Here is a 22,303-nt window from a genome sequence, read left to right as displayed (position 1 = left end):
AACTCATTAGTATAACAATTGCATAGTAAAATATTTTTTAATTTCTCTTTGACTGTAATGCGTCGGAAAAGGATAAGATGAGAGGAATGGAGACAGAAAAGCAGAGACAAAAGGAGAGGAGGGAATAAGAACGCAAAAATTGACTGTTTATTTCATGCTGTTACGAATTAATTTTCTATGTTATACAATGTAAACTATAGTACATTTTTCGGTAAATTAATAGATATTTTCTGTGGAGGTGTTTTCCAAAACCAGAAGCACTGTGCAAACACACAGAAACATCAGAATTAAGTTTCAATAAGACATGGAAAGATATCCAAACAGAACGTTTTAAAATAAGTTAAATTTTCGGGTTCATGGTAGTGTTGTGTCATAATTTCGTGGTAATACAGCTTCCATTAGAAGGCCTGACAAGAAGTCTGAACCACTCAGCAGTGGCTGACATTGAATGCTCCCAGTTTTGAAAAAATAACTCTATACAAAGTATCTGTTGACTTACATACCGAAAAAATATGTCATGGTTCATTAAATTTCATAACACAAAAAGTGAATTCATAACAACACGAAATTCGTCAATTCTATTCTCATTATACAGCCTACGAAATCTATCTATACCCAGTAACCAACCTATGTAATGGGGCAAGTTATTTTCAAAAAGTAAACAAGATAACTAAAGTGCACATAAACATTAGATACCTACCAACCAACCAACCAACCAACCATATAAAATTTATTCTCTATATGCAAGATCATACACAGTATTAATTGGGTGGATTCCTCCTATTCTAGATGCTTAAAGGCGTTAAAATGCTAGCAATTTATGTGAATGCTAAACCTTTTTTTTTTAAGTTGGTTATTTAACGACGCTGTATCAACTATGAGGTTATTTAGCGTCGATGAGATTGGTGATAGCGAGATGGTATTTGGTGAGACGGGGCCGAGGATTCGCCATAGATTACCTGGCATTCACCTTACAGTTGGGAAAAACCTCGGAAAAACCCAACCAGGTAATCAGCCCAATCGGGGATCGAACCCGCGCCCGAGTGCAACTTCAGACTGTCAGGCAAGTGCCTTAACCGACTGAGCCATGCCAGTGGCGGCTAAACCTCAACCCAGCTAAGAGCTCTCCTTCTTGGAAGCTACTTTTTGGAACTACACAAACTCTATTTAGCCTTATATGACATGTTCAAATATTGCTTCTGCAATGTTGTGTCTGTTTGTAAGGAAGATAGACCTTTTTCTTTCTTTCACCTCAAAGCATAATAATTGGATAGAGTTATGCAACAATAGACCAACCGACAATTTGAAAAAAAAAAAAAAAAAAGAGAGATATTTGCAGAAATCTATTGTTGGCTAAATTATTTAACTCAGAAAAAATCGAGAATGCGATATCTGCACTCTGTTTACATTTATAAGCATTCGTTTATTACCTAAAATTTATTTATTTATTTTGCTTTGCAATAGTAAATCAATGCTAATCTGTTATTAAAAATCGGTTAGCCTTTTTTTATTATTATTTGTGCCATTCCAAAATATCCAAAGAAAAGTGCAGATGCATCCTTTCAATTACTTGAAGACACGACTGTTTGTCAAAATACTTGAACAAAATTGGAATTTTTTCTTCACCACTTTGTTCACTGTGCAGTCTTAATGAAGAAATGGATCAGAATCATCTTCAGCAACGTCCAGCCCTTTCCTCTAACTTCACTGTGTGAGAAATATCGGACAGCAAGAAAGTTAATGACTTTATTGCCAAAAACTCAGCATTAGTTAACAATGACAACATTATTTGTGCTATTTTTTTGTAACAGTATGAATGTTACGATACTTCTTGCATAAAATGCTTAATAAATAACCATAAATAATTGATTAAATGGCGATCTTACTCGTGTTAATTGTGTAGCCTAAGCATATGCAGCTTACAGCTGTTTCGGTGCTTCGTCACACCATCCTCAGAGCCTACTAGATCTCGGCGTCATCTCGAACTTCGCTGCCTGTTGTGTGGGTGCATTCGATTGTTGAAAAGTGTTGAAATGTGGTGTCAAATAGTGTGTGTGTTCTGAAATTGATCTGTGTGTTGAGAATTTGATCAGGGTGTGTTTTAGTGTGTCAATTTCAGAACACACACACTATTTGACACCACATTTCAACACTTTTCAACAATCGAACGCACCCACACAACAGGCAGCGAAGTTCGAGATGACGCCGAGACCTAGTAGGCTCTGAGGATGGTGTGAAGAAGCACCGAAACAGCTGTAAGCCACACATGCTTACAGAATTAACACGAGTAAGATCGCCATTTAATCAATTATTTATATTCAAGTGTTAAAAATAGTGTACGAAAGATTCAACATGAATAAATAACCATTTTTACTTCAATGGTCAATATCTCGAAAAAAGAGGTTTTTGTCAGTTGGTCTCTTATTGTGTAACTCTGTCAAATTCTGGCTGAAGAAACTAGGCTGTTAAAAGATTGAGGTTAAGTCACACAACAGATCTTTCAAGAATGAGGTGCACAAGGTCAGCTACTTTCTTCCACATATCACTCAATAAAACTTTAAACTTACCAAAAACTCTTGTAACAAATCCAAGGGGGAACTGGGACGCAAAAACTGTCAGGATCCATGGGGCTGCATACAGAGTGGGCGCCACTTCGTGTTTTTCAAAATGATCGTACAAGTCACGGTGCTGATCATGCAGAAGCCGCGATAACTGGTACAACTGCACTTGTAATGCTGCCATATCAGGAAGGTACTGACGCCGCAAACCTCGTCGGAACATTAGGTGCCTCAGCAAGAAGAACGCAGACTCCTCAGTCATCTAGAATGTGTCCATTAATTAATCGTAAAAAGAGTTTGTAATATTACTTTAATGATTTTTACATACATATATTTGGTTGTATTTTCTAGAAACGGTATTTCTTGTGTTATACAGTATATTGGCTATAAATAAATACTCTGAATATTGTACAGCATAACAAACTTCCTTGGTTCAGCTATATGCATTTATTGAATCATGAGCGAGAGAAAAGAATGGGGTAAGTACAATTTAAGACGTAATATCTTAGCTGACACAACTGCGAAAGTAACCTCAAATTTATATCCAAAACCAGAAATCAATTAATCACTTCAAAAAAATCCAAGAAACGATGCCTATGGTATTCACATTCATGAATGGGTATATTAATGCAGGACATTTATTCAAAATCTCTCCCGAAAAAGTCCAATGACATAAGCATTTATCAGCATTGGCCAAAATACTTTCAAATATTAAATATTCAATTGAATATCTTGTTACTGATCATTACCTACACAGATTCAATCATTCAATTTGATAAAGTTGTACGAAATGTCTTACAAGAGACAAAATACTGAACACATTTTTCTGCAAAGTACAGCCCACAGAAAGAAGAAAGCAAAAATCGAAAAAATCCAAAGAAATCCCTCAAAAAACCATTAATCCTGATGATAGTCCTAACACTCACAGATACTGGCCACATGCATATGAATGCATTGTGTATATTGTGCGGTTGACATTTAGTTATTGTAAGCATATCTCAAGAATAAATAATGAATTCTTTATGAACCCTTATCCATGGATTCAAGGCTTGTAGAACTGAAGAAAGTAATTCTCGTAAAATAATATTCTAAAACAGTCAAGGGAACTTTTTCATTTATGAGTTTACATAAAAAAAGAAGATACTAGTAAAGGTTGTACTGAACACCTATGAAATCATGTTGAATACACGACTAAAGTAAATAATAGACAAGTGATTACCAGTACTGAATATCTATGAAATCATATAATGGTTATACAACTACAGTACCAGTAGTCTATAAACTCATATATTGGAGACAGTACAAAACTACAATAAATAACAGAAAAGTGATTACTGAATATCTATGACATCATGTACCGGTATTGGATATACAAATGCAGTACTGGTATACAATAGAGAAAAGATTACTGAATACCTATAAAATCATATTATATATTGCATGCATGCATTAACCTCCTGAGTCGGCCTGGGTGGCGTAGTCGGTAGAGTACTGGCATTCTGTATCCGAGATTGAGGGTTCGATCCCAGCCCAGGTCGATGCACATTTAAGTGTGCTTAAATGTGGCAGGTTCATATCACTAAATATACTGGCATGTAAAAGAACTTCTGCAGGACAAAATTTCGGCACACCAGCGATGCTGATATAACCTCAGCAGTTGCGAGTGTCGTTAAATAGAACAATTTACAGTAGCGTGCAAATTAATCCGAACAACGTAATTACTTATGCAAAAACACTCAAACGGGATAAAAAAAAAGGATCTAAGACATACCTCAGTAATCTATGTGGCCTCCCTTGTTCCTAATAACAGCTCTGAGACGATTTGGCATGGATTCCACTAATTTCCCACAAATATTCTTCATTTCTTCATCGCGAAACCATACACCAATGAGGCCAGAAATCATCTTCTTCTTTGTAGAACAATCCATTTTTTGCATTCTTCTTTTGCAAATTGACCACAAGTTCTCAATAGGGTTGATGTCAGGTGAGTTGCCTGGCCAGGGGAGTACCTGAATATTCTTCTTCTTGAAGAATTCTGTAGTTTTTCGAGACGTATGGCGTGGTGCCAGGTCTTGCTGGAAAACACCTCTGCCATCCGGAAATGATTTTTGCAGCTGGGTTACGATTCTGGTTTCCAATAAGTGAATATATTTGTCAGAATTCATCATTCCCTTGATAGGTATTAATGCTCCAGGCCTTCATGTGTAAAACAACCCCAAAACATTACTTTAGGGGGGTATTTGGGTGCTTGTTGGAGATGAGCTGCTGTTACTTTTTCGGATCCTTTCCGTACGTAAGAAACACGGTGGTCGTGGACCTCGAAATGAGACTCATCAGAAGAAAGTACATTCTTCCAGTCATTCACTGTCCAGTGTTATGTAATTTTGCCCACATTAAGCGTTTTTTGCACATAACAGGGGTTAGCAATTGCTTCTTAATAGGCTTACGAGCCCTTCGTCCAGCTTCCAAAACCCTACGCTGCACGTGACGTGAATATTCGCCCCAGTGGTAGCCATTAACTCGCGGGTTAAGTCGACAGCAGTTAGTCTAGGATTTAATTTACTTTTCCTGACAATTAAACGATCATCTGCAGATGAAGTCTTCCTTTTCCGGCCACAGTTTTCTTTTTTCTGGGGTGTGATGGATCCAGTCTCCCTGTATCGTTTTATGATCGAATTAACAGTAGCCAAACCAATGTGACATTCTGCAGCAATTTGCCTCTGTGTCATAGAAGAATGCTCCGCAAATGTTATAATTTTAGACCGTTTTCGTGGAGTTGTATCCATTCGTGAAGACGACAAAAAGTACACAGGATTGCAGTATTAAGTCTTCAACACAACTGAAATGCTTATACGTACAAAACAACAGGCAAAATGTCACATATTATAAAAAATAATAATAACGACAGACCTTCAACAATGGAATTACACGTACTACAGATGTCAAAGCGGTATGAGCAGCTGTGAGGCCAACAATGACAGAAAATGTAAAAATTTGTCGTGTTCGGATTAATTTGCATGGTACTGTAAATACTCTGGAATATTGTATAGCAGGGGTTCTCAAGCTTTTGAAGATTGTGAACACTGTCCACATGTGATACTAAGTAAGCAAGCACAATGAAATGGAATGGTGTATTATTTCGGATAAATCGCAATATAGCGAACGCCAGTAGGGGAAGTTATCCCCACCCACATGAAATTTGCATTCGACACAACACTCGCCTATCACGTAGAATGTCTGACGAGCTAGTAGGGGAAAAGTGGAAGGGGTAGTGGGCGGAGCTTCTACGTTCGCTATATTGCGATTTGCTCATTATTTCTTTTAGTTGATCATTTTACGACGCTTTATCAACTGTTTTAGTTGTCTAGCAAGTTCAATTTCATAGACTAACCTTAATTTCTTGTTGGCATTAATAAAGCGAGTACTGATTGACCAAACAAAACTAATTTTAATACCGTACACAAAATAATACAAGAAACTCCTACATGAAAATTAAACAGAAGTAGAGGGAGTTACACACTTATAATGTTATCTAAGAGTATAAGAAGATGAAGAGGGCATCACAAAATATTTAAAGAAATCTTGTTTTAGGTGATCATGAATTGAAAACATTAACATCCTTTCTCCATTCACTCAGCTCTCAAAAAGATTATAAATATTTGTAAAGAATTTTAACCGAAAATTTTATGGCACATTTTTGCAAAAACACTGAAAATTACTTAACTAAACATAATGTAAGCAGGCACTACTAAGAAATACAAACTTGCGATAAAACAGTTAAAATACAGATACCTACGAGTTTGAACAAAGGAATTACTCACATGTAAGATCAGAACTCCTGCTACAAAACTCAATCCTTGGCAATAGCCAACCTCAGGGTCAAGAAGTGAATACGCCTTCAGCAGATTGAACAGTGCCAATTGTCCAGGTCCCAGCGGGGATGAGAAATATGTGTGGTTTGGGAATGTACGACCTACAAAATAAAATATATATGACACCAGTAACTTATCTCTGCAATAATAGCTAATTCACTAATTAATAATAAATAATAATACATTATTTATTCTGATGGTATTAATGCCCTCAAGCTTTCTCTTCCACGCCACCAGAAATATGTAAAAGAAAAGCATAAAAATACTTTTTATAATAATTTAGTATTTTCCTTCTTAAGATATTTATAGCTATTTTTACAGGGGCGCCATTTCAGTTTTTTGCTTGGGGTGAGGGGTCTTTCTTTAGGGGGGAGAGACCTTATAGGGTATATTGCATGAGGAACAGAAGACTGTGTGAACAGTACGACTAAAACAAATGAAATTGCACATGTGAAATAAGAGAAAACTGACTTATGTGCCTCTCTGTATTAAATCAATATGTTTTAGGAACCTTAAATACAGGATGGAAGTAATATAACAGTGCAGATTTTAACAGCTTATTTCCTGGATAGAGTAAGTTACAACAAAAAATTCTAATACTGTATTAGTCTCAAATGAATACTTTTCTCAGAAAAAAATAATTCAAAACATGAGATTATTTAGGGGCAAATTAAAGAAGTACCTAATTTCTCATGCCTTCTATTCTGTAGGTGAATTCATGACATTCAACAACGCTTCATGAAATTGATACTAAAACTTTGTGTTGTACTAACAGACTATATTGTAAATCTCTTGTATATATTTCAACTAGACTGTGACTATAAATTAAGACTTTATAGTCATATTAAGTTTTTTTACTTGTTCCATATTCTAGCTGTGAAGCAATGTACGAATACCATGGAATGTTAATAAATACAATACAATATCCTAAATGCACAGACATTAAAATTAAATCAGTTTGTCAGCGTATTCGTGACACTGGTTTTTGTAATACAATAAGGTAAGATGAAACACTTTCAACTAATTCCGACAGACTAGTCTAGTCAGGCTTCGGACAATAAAGAATACCACTTCGAAACTAGCCAAATAGGTAAAATTTCTCATATTAACACAACAAAGTTAATCATTGATTATAAGTGTTAAGACTGTATACAGAACAATGAAGAATCAAGACGAAACAAGTCATCTATACTAATTTTCTAATTAATCTTGCACTTAATTACAAAATGTATATTATGCAGTGGCGGCTGGTGGTTTGAAAATATGGTGGTGCACAATGGATATCGAAGAGGAGTTAAACATACTTTACTTTAAAGTTTAAAACCGTGTATACCTGAGGGTGTATACATATAAAGCTAATATATATGCAATTAATAAGTAAAATGACTAAATACAAGCATACCTATTTATACAGAAAGTCCAAAAGTGAAAGAGGTCGTGAGTGGAGCTCTCTATATTGCGATTTACCCTCATGAAAAACATTTGAGCACAGAATCGTCATCAGAATGCTACCAAGTACCAAGTGCAACGTTTTCGTTCATAAAATTCAACTGTAGCTTTTGTAGGCTGTCGGGAGATAGCGGCACTTATTGTCAGAACGACAACTCTTAAACTTTAAAGCAAAATACAAGCTCCTTATGTATTGTGCCGTTTGTGTGCATGTAGATTGAGAAAGTAATATGCGAAATATGCGACTGTCCGTTGCACAAGCCGAATGAATACATTTTTCATGCTTATTACTTCGGACAAATGTCAAGTTGAAACAGAGACTTTCCCAGTGAATATAGTTTCTTCTGCACTGACGTTGGTGTCCATGTCAGGGAGTGTGACAAACCGTTCTCAATGAGGAAAGCAGTAGACCACGCCTCTAGCCCCCCTGACCCCGCATTAGCCATACATCTCTATAAACTACTTTCCCTAGGTTTTCACCGTCTCTGCAAACCAAGAGGCTCGGAGGCTCCTGCAGACGTACAAAACAAGACGCCAGCTGCAGATAGTCATGAATTAATTGTAAAATAAAATTATATTTTTAATAGTAACAAATGCATCAGATTAGGAACATTACTGGGGGGTGTACAAACCTGCAACCCCCTTGAGAAGCCGCCACTGATATTATGTTTTTTTATTTATTTTAATGTATTCCATTGCTCCCTTCAATCTGCCCAGTAATATCACTTTTACTCAGTATGGAATGAGTTTATAAAATGTTACTCAAGATAAATGAAACATGAATGTTTGAAGTTGATTTACGTATACATTTAAAAATTTTACTACAGATTATTTTTCTTTAACTCACCTAAGTCTATAAGAATGGCATGCTGGTGTGAAGTGAGTTGTCGAAGCAAGTTCTCATAAGGAACATGATAATTGGGGAAATTAGTTGTGTCAATTGGTGCAACTTTGAGACAGAACTGCTCTGCTAGAAAGTGCCAGACATCTCCTCTCTTGCTTCGTGGAACTCCTGAAAATGTTCAAAAAGTTCACATATAGTGTTTTCCACAGTTGTCAGCCTCTTTAATAAAATGAAGCTTAAGTTCAATCACACCTTACCTTGTCTGATGGCCTGAAGCAGCATCTTGGAATCACACTGTGTGGAAACGCGACTTTCTTTACTCACAAGAAGATCCCAAACTTCCATAACCTCTCGGACGCAAGAACCTATCTCATCATACTCCAACTTGATACGCTTCACAGTCGCTTCCTCTTGACGAGCTGCAAATACAATATAATTACATAGCACATACTATGTCCACATAAATCATTACTGATAATAAAATTTAATATAACTGTAAAAATATGAATATAAATGACACTCGAGAAGAAATTAAACGTAGAATAAAAATGGGAAATGGCTGCTATTATTCGGTTGAGAAGCTTTTGTCGTCTAGTCTGCTGTCACAAAATCTGAAAGTTGGAATTTATAAAACAATTGATCGGTTGGAGCTGAAAGGAACTAAGTCAAAATATACAGTTTGGGTTATGCAACAATTTGAACAACGGATGTCACGAGCATTGAATGGTGGATGAAGGAACAAAGACTTTTAAATATTCTTTTCTCTTCCATAACATAAAAATATAATATTTGTGTTATTAGTGGAATGTTTTTTGCTTCTCCTGAAAAGTTGTTGTTGTTTTCTAATGCCAGGCGTTTGACAATAAAGTCATTTGATCTCTTGCACTCCAATATTTTTCAAAGATATTATCATGATCAGTCAATGAAGCACAGATTTTGAGGTGTTAAATGGCAAGTTGTAGCAGATTTAAGTGAACACCATATTTTAACGTTTTGGTGGCTACTTCATTCACACACAACCCCCAGAATGTCTGGAGGACCACATCTGCTGTTGGTCGACAGGTCCATTGGACCTAGCTGGGAGATCTTGTTGATCAGTAGCTTGCCCTCCTTAAGCCACTGGAGGACGATTTTAGTGCCATAGCAGGTCAGCACTAGGAACAGAAAAGTAGAAAGAGGAGGAAGGAAAGGGAAATGAACCCCTAGGCCTCGAATGCTCTAATGCCGTTGGGGCAGAAGAAAGTAAGAGTTCAGTCAGAGGACTGGATAGGAAAGTGTAAAGAGGGAATTAGGTATTGGATAGAGGAAAATTATACCAAATTCAGTCATTAACTCATCAAGCTGATCAGTGCTAATGGATGAGTAGCCCCTCCCTTTAGTTCAGCTCGTAAAATTATGCTTACTAACAGCTGCACCACGAGAAGGTAGGGATGGGACATTGGGTATTTGTCCAGGTTGGTTCCTTAAAGCCTTCAATGGGAAGGATTAATGGCTCTCCCCCCTGTATCCGACAGATACCCTTTTGCAGCCCCTGAAAAGTTGTGAAAAGTGACTAATTCCTTTTAGCTCCAACTGATTCAATTATACTACCAGTTGTTCTGTATGGTTGGTGAAACTTGGACTCTCACTCTGAGAGAGGAACAGAGATTAAGGGTGTTTGAGAATAAGGTTCTTAGGAAAATATTTGGGGCTAAAAGGGATGAAGTTACAGGAGAATGGAGAAAGTTACACAACGCAGAACTGCACACATTGTATTCTTCGCCTGACATAACATTAAATCCAGACGTTTGAGATGGGCAGGACATGTAGCACGTATGGGCGAATCCAGAAATGCTTATAGAGTGTTAGTTGGGATGCTGGAGGGAATAAGACCTTTGGGGAGGCCGAGACGTAGATGGGAGGATAATATTAAAATGGATTTGAGGGAGGTGGGATATGATGATAGAGACTGGATTAATCTTGCTCAGGATAGGGACTGATGGCGGGTTTATGTGAGGACGGCAATGAACCTCCGGGTTCCTTAAAAGCCATAAGTAAGTAAAAATATAATACTGACACACATGTCAATGTGCTCAAAGGATTATTTATGTGAGGACGGCAATGAACCTCCGGGTTCCTTAAAAGCCATAAGTAAGTAAAAATATAATACTGACACACATGTCAATGTGCTCAAAGGATTATTTAAAAATAAAGTTTTAACATTTTAACCATTTATTCTTGTGTGTATTAATTACCCTTTTGTTCTCTCTTGTTTCATGTATAGTAGAGGAGGCAAGACCTGTCCCGTGATCTTATCATGTGCCTGGCTATATCACCAATAGGTATGGAGGGGAAGATATGCACTAGCTGACTCATATGTTTCCTTCTTCGACGTCACACATTGATTATTACCTGACGTCACTAGCTTCTTCCCTCGACCCCGTGCATGCTTCCTTGTCTGCTATCCCTAATGCTGACATTGCATTACACCTGAAACGTTGCCCTTCCTGAACTGCCGCATAGTTCTTCACATTCCAATACACCACTCGTGCTCATATCACTCATCATTCCCTTCAATATATAAATTATAAATTATAGACATCAGCTCAAAGAATTTGAGTGACCACAAGGGTCCTGAATAATATATAATGTAATGTGATACGTTAAAGAAAAAAGAAAGTTAATTGTTTAAGGCAAATTTAAGTGGATTAATTGAAATACAGATGATGATGTAATATTTGAAGAGAATCCTTGATAATATTTATAAGGACAGACATTACATAATCAAAAGGAATGTGAAGTTTCTTAAGATAATTCCATGTGAATTTGGAAATAGAACCTCTACTGCCAAACAGCAAACCAATGACGGACCATTGTTTAAGAGGGACGTTGTACTTTTGAGAAAGATAAGGCAGACAAGGCTCATATATGGACTTCTTCTCAATATCAACTTCGGTGGCCTGATTTAGGTTTCTTTCGAAACGGATAGTAGGGTCAAGAACAAGAGCCCGTTTTACGTGTCCGTTAATAGCAATAATGTCTGCCCGTCTGAAAGAACCATCTGATGATACACAATGTACTTCCTCATGAATTTCTCAATTTAAAGTTTTTAACGATGTCGCCAAAGCATGTCATACACGATGATGTCTAGCACTGATCAGCAGCTCGCCTTTAGGGCATTGTCCAAGCACGTGTCCAAGTGTTTCAAGCTCACTACAGTCTGGATGACGGCAGCGGGTTGTGCTTAGAGTTCTGCCCGGTATTGCGCGAACCGCCGAAATATTGCTTGACATTTTTAAAGCATTGGTCCATTCTGAGGAAGATAGGCCCTTTCGATTGCTTACCCATGAGTTAGCCTTGGGGAGATCACTATAAACAATAACCCCTTTACCACGCAAGGTATGGTTTGTCCAAGTTTGGAATGCGTCATTTCTTAAGTGTTTACGAATTTTACGACCTGACCAGTTGATAGCAGCAATAGTAGTGATATTCAATTTTGACAGAGCAGAAACTTTTTCGCTTACAAGGTCCCTAACATTGTGGAGATGGCAGTCATCAACACGAAGAAGGGTATTACAGATATTTATATGTTGTATATAAGCTTCCCAAGATGCTTTCATTAACAAAAGACCATGATATTTTTTAGGGGAGTAGAGCATTCCGTCAGGGCAATCATGAGGAAGACCAATAAGCTCTTTGTATTTTATTCTTCGAGATTTTTCTATTTCTCTTCTTTTCTTCTGCTCTTATTTCTGGGTCCCTAATGCTATCTAGATATTCCTTGGCACTGAAGATCAAATTATTTATCTTTATTTTATCCTTAATCAGTCACGTGAAATGACCATTTCTACGTGTTGATACCCTCTAATTAATATCTCTATATTTTACCTCTTAATCTCGCATTTTCCTTGTCCATGCGTATCAGCAACAGCTGTTGGTTGATGGCTTTCTTCCACAGAGCACGCAATTCTTCCCTGTCTCGCTTCAATGGATGCTGTTTTGGAGTTGTTGCGCCCAAACCTCTTTCTCCTTAAAACAACACATCATTTTACTACAAAGAGAAGAAGCTACACAACTTAGATACAAATGTAAAAGTCCAACAAATATGACAGCGATATTTAAAAATTAAGAATATGAACAATTTTTATATGGTACCAGAAGGATTACCGGTAATTATCCTGTAACATCCAATAACTCATCTTTATATAAATTGTAGTAAGAGGACACAAGATGCTTATGTAAACGTGAAGTACGTAGATACAAGGGCGAAAAGTGAAGTAACATAATAATTTGTGAACTGAATGCAATTAAAAAGTAGAATAAAAAGGTCAGTTCTTTTTTTTTTTTTCAGACTAAACTTTTATAAATCTTAAATTAAAAAATAAATAAATAAATAAGCAGTGGACAGAAGTTTGGTTAAGTGAAAAAACAGGAAGAGCACTATGGAAAATTTTGAAACAACCCAACAATATTAAAACCTATTGTGATATATCCAGACAGATATAAACTTTTGCTGCATGAGTTAGAATTGGACATCTTGTTATGGAATCTTATGTGAATCACTTTAAATTATATCAGAGTCACCACTATGTCAAAAATATTTAACAGAAAAACAAACAATAGAACATATCCTACTTCAATGTAACAACACCAACCATAAACTGTAGGAAAGAATGAAAAACCATTCGTTACATGAAATTCTCATCAATCTAAAACTCTGGAAAATTGCATATTTGATTTACAGTGGACATCATGTAATCAGCTTATAGCTGGACACACGTATTAAGAAATAAGTTAAGAACTAAGTCAATAGAAAAATGAGAAATACTGTTCAATAAATTTCTGAAATGTATGTTTTCTAAATTAAATTGACTAAGACGTAAATGGCACAACATAGTGTATGGTACGTATCTATCTTACATGGTCTCTTCTCATTCATATTATGTCGTATATGAGAATGTTATTACTGCTGTTTTCTAACAGCGAGACTTGAAGAGATAAGGTTGCCAGGTTTTCAGGATGCAAATAAGAGACAGTTTCAACATATATCTCGAGGAAAATAAGAGGAACTTCTAAGAGAGAGAAAAATCTGTGAATATCATAATCAGAGCACAGGCCTATACTACGAATAGAATATTGAAGCAGAGTCTGAGAAAAAATACCTGTCTCATACTACTAGCATTAGTTTATTTTGTATTAATAAAATTTAGAAGGGACATTAATGATACAGATTGGGAAAAGGTAATTGCAACGGTTGTGTTTACAATCTGAACTACCTAGTAATTTATGTTCTAGTTTATTAAATACAACACGTCTTCTTTGTCTCATTCGGAGAAAAATCACTCATTTTGATATGAAACACTTTTCGCGTCTTCACACAAACTACACACAATCCAACAACAATTATTATACAAATAAATATGCACAGCTATTATACCAATCATCACCATAAAAAATATACATATAAGTTTTTAAAATTTTTTGACGGTGAATACTGGAATATGCACTATCACCTTTACTTTTTAACTTTGCTCTAGAGTATGCCATTAGGAAAGTCCAGGATAACAGAGAGGGTTTGGAATTGAACGGGTTACATCAGCTGCTTGTCTATGCAGATGACGTGAATATGTTAGGAGAATATCCACAAACTATTAGGGAAAACACGGGAATTTTACTGGAAGCAAGTAAAGCAAGTAAAGGTTTGGAAGTAAATCCCGACAAGACAAAGTACATGATTATGTCTCGTGACGAGAATATTGTATGAAATGGAAATATAAAAATTGGAAATTTGTCTTTTCAAGAGGTGGAGAAGTTCAAATATCTTGGAGCAGCGGCAACAAATTAAACACAGAATAAATATGAGAAATGCTTGTTATCATTTGGTTGAGAAGCTTTTATCATCCAGTCTGCTGTCAAAAAATCTAAAAGTTAGAATTTATAAAACAGTTATATTACCGGTTGTTCTTTATGGTTATGAAACTTGGACTCTCACTTTGAGAGAGGAACATAGGTTAAGCGTGTTTGAGAATAAGGTGGTTAGGAAAATATTTGGGGCTAAGAGGGATGAAGTTACAGGAGAATGGAGAAAGTTACACAACACAGAACTGCACGCATTGTATTCTTCACCTGACATAATTAGGAACATTAAATCCAGACTCTGAGATGGGCAGGGCATATAGCACGTATGGGCGAATCCAGAAATGCATATAGAGTGTTAGTTGGGAGGCTGGAGGGAAAAAGGCCTTTAGGGAAGCCGAGACGTAGATGGGAAGATAATATTAAAATGAATTTGAGGGAGGTGGGATATGATGATAGAGACTGGATTAATCTTGCTCAGGATAGAGACCAATGGCGGGCTTATGTGAGGGCGGTAATGAACCTCCAGGTTCCTTAAAAGCCAGTAAGTAAGTAAGTAAGTAAGTAAGTAAGAATATTGGAATAAGCTCTATGCGCATAATATTTCAGATATATTAATAATTTTGGTAGGGTAAGTTTTAGTATCTATCAGCAGTAAGTAGCTAAAATTTCAAATCAATGTATGCAATAATAAGTGAATACAGTGTACGGTACCTAATCACAGGCATGTAGTGAATTTATAAAAAAATTGTGTTTAAATTCAAAAATTATTTTAAGGTGAAATATATACTCTAGAGTAATCATTCCTTTTGTAGCTTAAAACTTAAAGTGTATACACACATCACTAAAAAATGAAAGAGTTCTGATAAATAGTATTATATTTATGACTACTTGAAGATAGGCCATTTTTATCATTTTTTGCATGCGATAACAAGAAACTCTCCTTAAAAAGTTACAACAAATGAAAATTCTTTGTTCTGTAGTAAATCTTAGAACCATGCCGCAAACAGTACAAGTCTCTCAAAATAACTGTCTCATGCATCACTGCCTATCTATTCAACTTGTGCTTACATAACAGTCACCACAGTATTCCATATAGTAGCGACCCCAAACAAAATAAGTGAACTGTAGAATGTGTTAGTTACACTAAACGTCTCTTAAGAGTTTAACAAATTGTTAAAATGTCATCCTAACGAAAGTTATTGATTTGAAATGACGACTGATCTATGACAAATTAGACATACACAGAGAGTTGTAACGACAATAAATTTATTTTAGAAGTTGTGGCAAAGAATTAATAGCAAAATATTAATCCAACTCTTACACTAGCATATGTTAGTAACGTCCGTTCCTTGCTTTCAATAGCAGCAATGGTAATGCATACTCATCAATTTTTATTACTGCATAATAGTTATTAATAACAGTGGAAATTTGTGGAGTGAATGCTTACCTGGCAGACCCTTATTAGGAGTCACTACCCTGTTGAAAATGGCTTGACGCCACGATCCTGGTTGTCTTGTCACATCCTGATTTGGTTCTTGTGTTGGTGATGTCCTTGAGGTGTGACCAACTTTCAAGAAACTGTACAAACAAATAATAATTTAGAAAGTTTTACGTTTGACTTACATTTTAAGAATACAATGATGGAATAGATAAAGGAGTGAAACAAAGAAGAGGAGAGAAAAGTGTAGAAAGCGAAGGTTGAGCGGAAAAGAAAGAGGATGATGAGGAGAAAGACAAGAGGAAGAAGGTGTAAAAAATCCACTTATTATAATGACTGTTAAAAATGAAAGGAAAGGAAGAGAAACGATTAGGGAACACACGGGGATTTTACTTGAAGCAATTAAAGTGATAGGTTTGGAATTAAATTCCGAAAAGACAAAGTATATGTTATGTTTCGTGATCAGAATATTGTACGAAATGGATGGAAATATAGAAATTGGAGATTTATCTTTTGAAGAGATGGAAAAATTCAAATATCTTGCAGCAACAGTAACAAATATAAATGACACTCGGGAGGAAATTAAACACAGAATTAATATGGGAAATGCGTGTTATTATTCGGTTGAGAAGCTTTTATCATCCAGTCTGCTGTCAAAAAATCTGAAAGTTAGGATTTATAAAACAGTTATATTACCGGTTAATCTGTATGGTTGTAAAACTTGGACTCTCACTTTGAGAGAGGAACAGAGATTAAGGGTGTTTGAGAATAAGGTTCTTAGGAAAATATTTTGGGCTAAGAGGGATGAAGTTACAGGAGAATGGAGAAAGTTACACAATGCAGAGCTGCATGCATTGTATTCTTCACCTGACATAATTTATTAGGAACATTAAATCCAGACGTTTGAGATGGGCAGGGCATGTAGCACATACGGGTGAATCCAGAAATGCATATAGAGTGTTAATTGGGAGGCCGGAGGGAAAAAGACTTTTGGGGAGGCCGAGACGTAGATAAGAAGATAATATTAATATGGATTTGAGGGAGGTGGTAAATGATGATAGAGATGGGATTAATCTTGCACAGGATAGAGATCGATGGCAGGCAATGAACCTTCAGATTCCTTAAAAGTCATAAGTAGGTAAGTAAGTACCTAACCAATACCTAGCAAGTTATATATTTATTGACGTATCCAATATCATTGTTATGATATGAAGCACAAAATAAATTGAATTTTATGAACTGAACTGAATTTAAGAACATACAGCTGAATTAACATCTACTTCCTGAATTAAATTATTTCTACATAAAATTTTTCAGATATTTGATGTTATTTACTGAATTTCAGTAACATTTTTTCGCACTTAAAGACATGATTTACTCAGACATCAAACACTGTAAGTCACTGATTTAAGATTTCATAATTTTTAATGTATAGGCCTAGTATTAATTTAAAATAAAAATCGAGGAAAGGAAATACTGGTATCGTATTATTGTCATTCTATTTCTGTAATATCTTATATAATTTTACCATATACATAAGTCTGCCACTGAAAATAAAGAATTTAAATGTTGCCGACTTACAGATTGACTTCTAACAACCCAAACATGTCCAACCTACACTGTTTCTCAGTTCATTGACTCACATGTTCATCATGGGACTTCCCTTCTGCTGCCCGTTGGTAGGAGTGACAGCAGCCAGTTGCTGTTGGGAGTTACTAGCAGATAAGTTGCTCCCCTTGCACAAACCATTTGCTTGTTTCCCTTGCAGTTCTCGCTTCATTGTCTCAGCATCTGCTGTGCCTACAGTAGAAGAACGTGGCCTCAAGTTGGCACCACTGTCTGTTAGATTGCTCTCAGGTACGTCTAGTGTTGGAGCTGGAGATGAACGAGTGGTTGGACTTGCAGTTCCTGATGAAGACGGTGAATCCTGGCAACATAAGTAGACAGTGATTTCTGTTTTCAAAAACTAAAGTGAAAATAAGGTTTCCAGAGTTCATTGGGTAACTATTCTGTCATAATAGGAAATTATAATAGGATGGATGAATGAATTATATGTGGATTAAGGAATAAACCCGGTGACGCTTCAGCTATCTGCGCAAATGGACTCATGTGCACACTAAATTTTGAAGAAAATAATTAATGAATGGTTAATTTATGCATAGTAGCCGACAGACTACTTATACATATCCGCTTGCATGGACCATCAATAAGGACTAGGAGGTGCACACTAAAGTAAAGTTGATTATTAACAATACAATACAACTACTTTAGCATTATGTTGTTGTTGTTCTTGTTGTTTTCTAATGCCAGGCGTTTGACAATAAAGTCATTTGACCTCTAGCACTCCGATATTTTTCAAAGATATTATCATGACCAGCCAATGAAGCACAGATTTTGAGGTGTTCCGAATCCATTTCTTGGTTTGAGTTGCACAACGGGCAGTTAGGGGACTGATATATTCCAATTCTATGCAGGTGTTTAGCCAAACAATCATGGCCTGTTGCCAATCTAAATGCAATCGTGGTAAATCGGGAATTAACTGTGGATTTTGATGCAGAGAGTTCCATTTTTTCCCTTGGGATTGTGTTACCAAATTTTGTTTGTTGAAGTCTAAGCATTATGTTCTACTATCGATATCTTTATTTATTCTGAGTTTGTGTTACTGTTACAGTATTTCATTGTTTTTTACCGACTGTGTAATAATTCTCGTTTTACAAAGTTGCGCCAAAAATTCTATATTGGTAAAATTACAACAAACCATAAGATAAATAATTGATTAAATGGCTTTCTTACTCGTGTTAATTATGTAAGCATGTGCGACTTACATCTGTTTTGGTGCTACTTGACACCATCCTCAGAGCATTCTGTGTCTCGGCGTCATCTCAACTTCACTGCCTGTTGTGTGGGTGTGTTCATGTGATGAAGAGTTGTATCAAATAGTGTGTGTGTTCTGAAATTGATCTGTGTATTGAGTATTTGACTAGGGTGTGTTTTAGTGTGTCTGTAATGAGTAAGATCGCCATTTAATCAATTATTTATATTCAAGTGTTAAAAGTAGTGTACGAAAGATTCAACATGGAAAACCATAAGATACTGAGAGGATAACCTAAAATGTGTCATTTTCAGAAAATAATATGTCAATAAATTGCATTGTTCAAGCCATATCCTGTGTTATTTTGATATTTCTAAACCTTAAATTCACTTAAGAGCAGGTTGTCGAAATTCGTAAGAATGAATTCTGAACCCTGTACAATAATATTTCATGGTACGGTGTATATTAATAAAGTTGTAATATCTATTAACAGTGTTATAATTGCTATATATAGGAAAAATAAAATGTGTGTGCACTAGGGAATATGCCACTGACTGTATATAAAGAAGATCCTTATAACAAAGTACGTAAAATTTGGTTCCCTCCAGTTTCGTTATATAGAAGTTTTACTGTACTTTTTTTGCGCTCATAATTAGAAACTAATAATATTAGTACTTTTATGAAACAGATCCTTGTTCTTATTTTATCAGAGGCACTATCAGTTGTCATTAACATTTCATGGCAATTCCTGGATGGTTCGACCATCCAATGCAGCATGGAACTCTTGATGTCTTTTCCACTGCTTCTGAATACGAATCACAGAACACAGAACCCCACACCTCGAAATGAGCAGCTATTTTAGTGTTCTTTCTTCAAGGCTTAGTTCTTTCTTCTAGCTTTTCAAATTTAAAATATCTCAACAACTGCAACAAATTCTCATTGACTACACTACTGTTTTTCATTTGTTACATCCAAAGAGGTTAAAATTTAAAGGAACAACAATGATATAAAATCACAGTCACGAAGTTTGAGTTTATGAGGGTACTAGGAACAATAGACTGTGCAGGTGCTATTTCGCATTGTCTGTAATGAGGCGATAGTAGCGATCCTAGTGGTTAGCAACTATCTATGCATGCATATTTACTATGTATTGAGCTTCGTGACTGTATATACTAGACTGTGATAAAATTGTGCATTGATTTAGCACTCTGTAGAACTAATATCATCTTAACAAAACACTAAGTTTATCCTAACATTTCATTTTCTTCTTTAAAAGAGGGAGAGTAATAGAATGCTTAATTTTAAAATATTGTGACTATTCCCACAACAACAAAAATGATTTATTCGAATTCGCAAATTTTTCGTAATAGCAGACAACAAAAGATCAGGTCTTAAGACTTAGGACTTAAGACCAATGGCTACACTATCTACGAAGAAGTATATGGAATACCTACACCAGAAGTCTTTGACGTATCGACATTATAGCATTTAAGCCTGGAGAGACAAAAGTTATATCCTGAACCCGAACATCAGATTCGAAACACATCAAAATCAATTCGAGGAGGTTAATAAAAAAAAAAAAATTATGAACCGACTATTCCTTATTCCTATTACGAAACTTTCATATAAATTCAGAGATATAGAAATCATCAGTTTAATGATGGGCGCAAGAAGGACGAAAACAAAACATTTCGTATCATTCTGTCAAAGATTTGAAGTCCCAACAACAACAACAATAAAGGAAATTTCTATACTGGCTTTGAAGAGCTCTGCAGAGTTTACAGTGATGCTTGTACTTCACTTCATGTTTATTCTTTATTTTATTTTTAAAAAATCTTTTATCTTTTTACTTTACTGCAAATTTTCATGATATTAAATTGTAAGTCATGTAATATACTGTAAATTTCAATTTATGTAAATCATTTTCTTGTAAGGCATTTAAATGTCATAGTACCTTAAATGTTACTGTTTAACATTCTCTGTCTTTGGCAACCTAGTTGAGGAAGATTAAATATTATTATTATTACTATAATCAACGTAAACAAGACAGTATCATCATTATTTATCTATGTGTATTAAGCCAAATTTTGTTTTATCATTGTGGAGAATGCTAGAACGAATAAGGAACTTTTTATTTTTAAAGACGATGAAGCAGTCTAAAACAATTACCTTGCATAATGCAGCATTCATAGGCAGACTTAGTTCCTTCACAATTGGCCCAAAATCATCTCGAGATCCTTTCCGCTTAAGCAGCTGGTCAAATGAACTGGTAAGGGACCGCTTCGCTTTCATGAAGATGGTACTGCCACCGAGGTACTGGTTGAGGAACTCACTGCGGTTCTCAGCCGTATCGTGCGTGTGCCGTGCCTGTTTGCCTTCACAGTGTGCTCGCAGAAGCATCATTAGAAACTCATTCTGTTCTCGAAGACTTGACGTCTCTGCTCCACGGAATTTGGTTAATATCACAGATTGTTCTTCCTCTGGCAACAGCTCCAGTCGTCGGAAGATGGTTGCTTGTGTGCGCTTGTCATTCAGACCTGGAAATCGAACGTTTTTATATTCATGATTCTAATAAATTTGCAAGTCAATATTGAAAATACTTTTTGCACTAATGTTTGAAGTATTTTTCACACACTACAGTAAAATAGTCAATTTTCAACATGCTTGCGTTGAGTTAAAGGCTCTACTTTTAGGAAAAGCTCTGTTAAAAAACTTTTGTGTGTAATCCAGAAAACAAAAGTTCGTCTTCTGATTTGAGTGCAAGTTAAATAAGTTCATTTAACTAAGTTTAAGTCTTTTGGGTGTTAGTTACTGAAAATAAACTATAAACAGTAATATCATTCACAACATAAAATACGGAAATTTCCCTTCTTCGCTAATGTATCTCGTTATTCTGAAAGAGGTCTTCGGGACATGTTTTTTCCATATTTAAAAATTTGTGACTGAAAAAAGAAAACTGGGAATATCGACTGCTATTTTATTATAAATATCAGTCTGTATCACTGTTAGTGACATTGGAATTCGCCACATTGGCAATATTGGAGGTGACAATGAATGTATACAATGTTCTTAAAACAGTTCATACTATGAAGCAAATTACTACCAGATCAAACATTGTTGAATCTCAATTGTTTTATGAGATCATAATTGTAAAAATGTTTTGAATTCCAAAGAAGATAGTGAACTGAAAGAAATTCTTGAATCAAAATATTTAGATGAAGTATGGGAGGATATGTTTGAAAGACTTGATAAAAAGCTCTCAAATTTTAAAGAAGTGATAAGAGTTCATTATGTCTATCCCTGGCACAAATGCAAATGTTGAAAGATTGTTCTTCTACCTGTACTGACTGTGGAATGATGAGAAGAACAAGTTGCATATAAAAATAATAAAATCAATGCTTATTGTGAAATAATTTTTCAGTAAGGACTGTGTTGTATTTCATGACAAAATGCTTCACAACAAACAACTGTTACAAGAAATTCATTCTTCAG

General features: G+C 35.6%; 1 protein-coding gene across 4 annotated transcripts in view; it reads right to left on the bottom strand.

Moving 5' to 3' along the window:
* Positions 1–22,303, bottom strand: part of plx (PTB_TBC1D1_like and TBC domain-containing protein plx) — a 403,577-nt gene that overhangs the window by 8,458 nt on the left and 372,816 nt on the right. For all 4 annotated transcript variants that reach the window (XM_069829428.1, XM_069829431.1, XM_069829429.1 and 1 more), the window contains 8 exons: positions 20,981–21,348; positions 17,643–17,926; positions 16,009–16,139; positions 12,591–12,731; positions 8,981–9,142; positions 8,727–8,891; positions 6,380–6,531; positions 2,568–2,820 (listed from right to left, as the gene is read on the bottom strand). In XM_069829428.1, coding sequence (XP_069685529.1) covers positions 2,568–2,820; positions 6,380–6,531; positions 8,727–8,891; positions 8,981–9,142; positions 12,591–12,731; positions 16,009–16,139; positions 17,643–17,926; positions 20,981–21,348 — 1,656 coding nt within the window. The remainder of the gene's footprint in view (positions 1–2,567; positions 2,821–6,379; positions 6,532–8,726; positions 8,892–8,980; positions 9,143–12,590; positions 12,732–16,008; positions 16,140–17,642; positions 17,927–20,980; positions 21,349–22,303) is intronic.

Source organism: Periplaneta americana, chromosome 6, assembly GCF_040183065.1.
Source record: "Periplaneta americana isolate PAMFEO1 chromosome 6, P.americana_PAMFEO1_priV1, whole genome shotgun sequence".
Classification (NCBI taxonomy): Eukaryota; Metazoa; Arthropoda; class Insecta; order Blattodea; family Blattidae; genus Periplaneta; species Periplaneta americana.
This window is presented reverse-complemented; position numbering and strand designations above follow the sequence as displayed.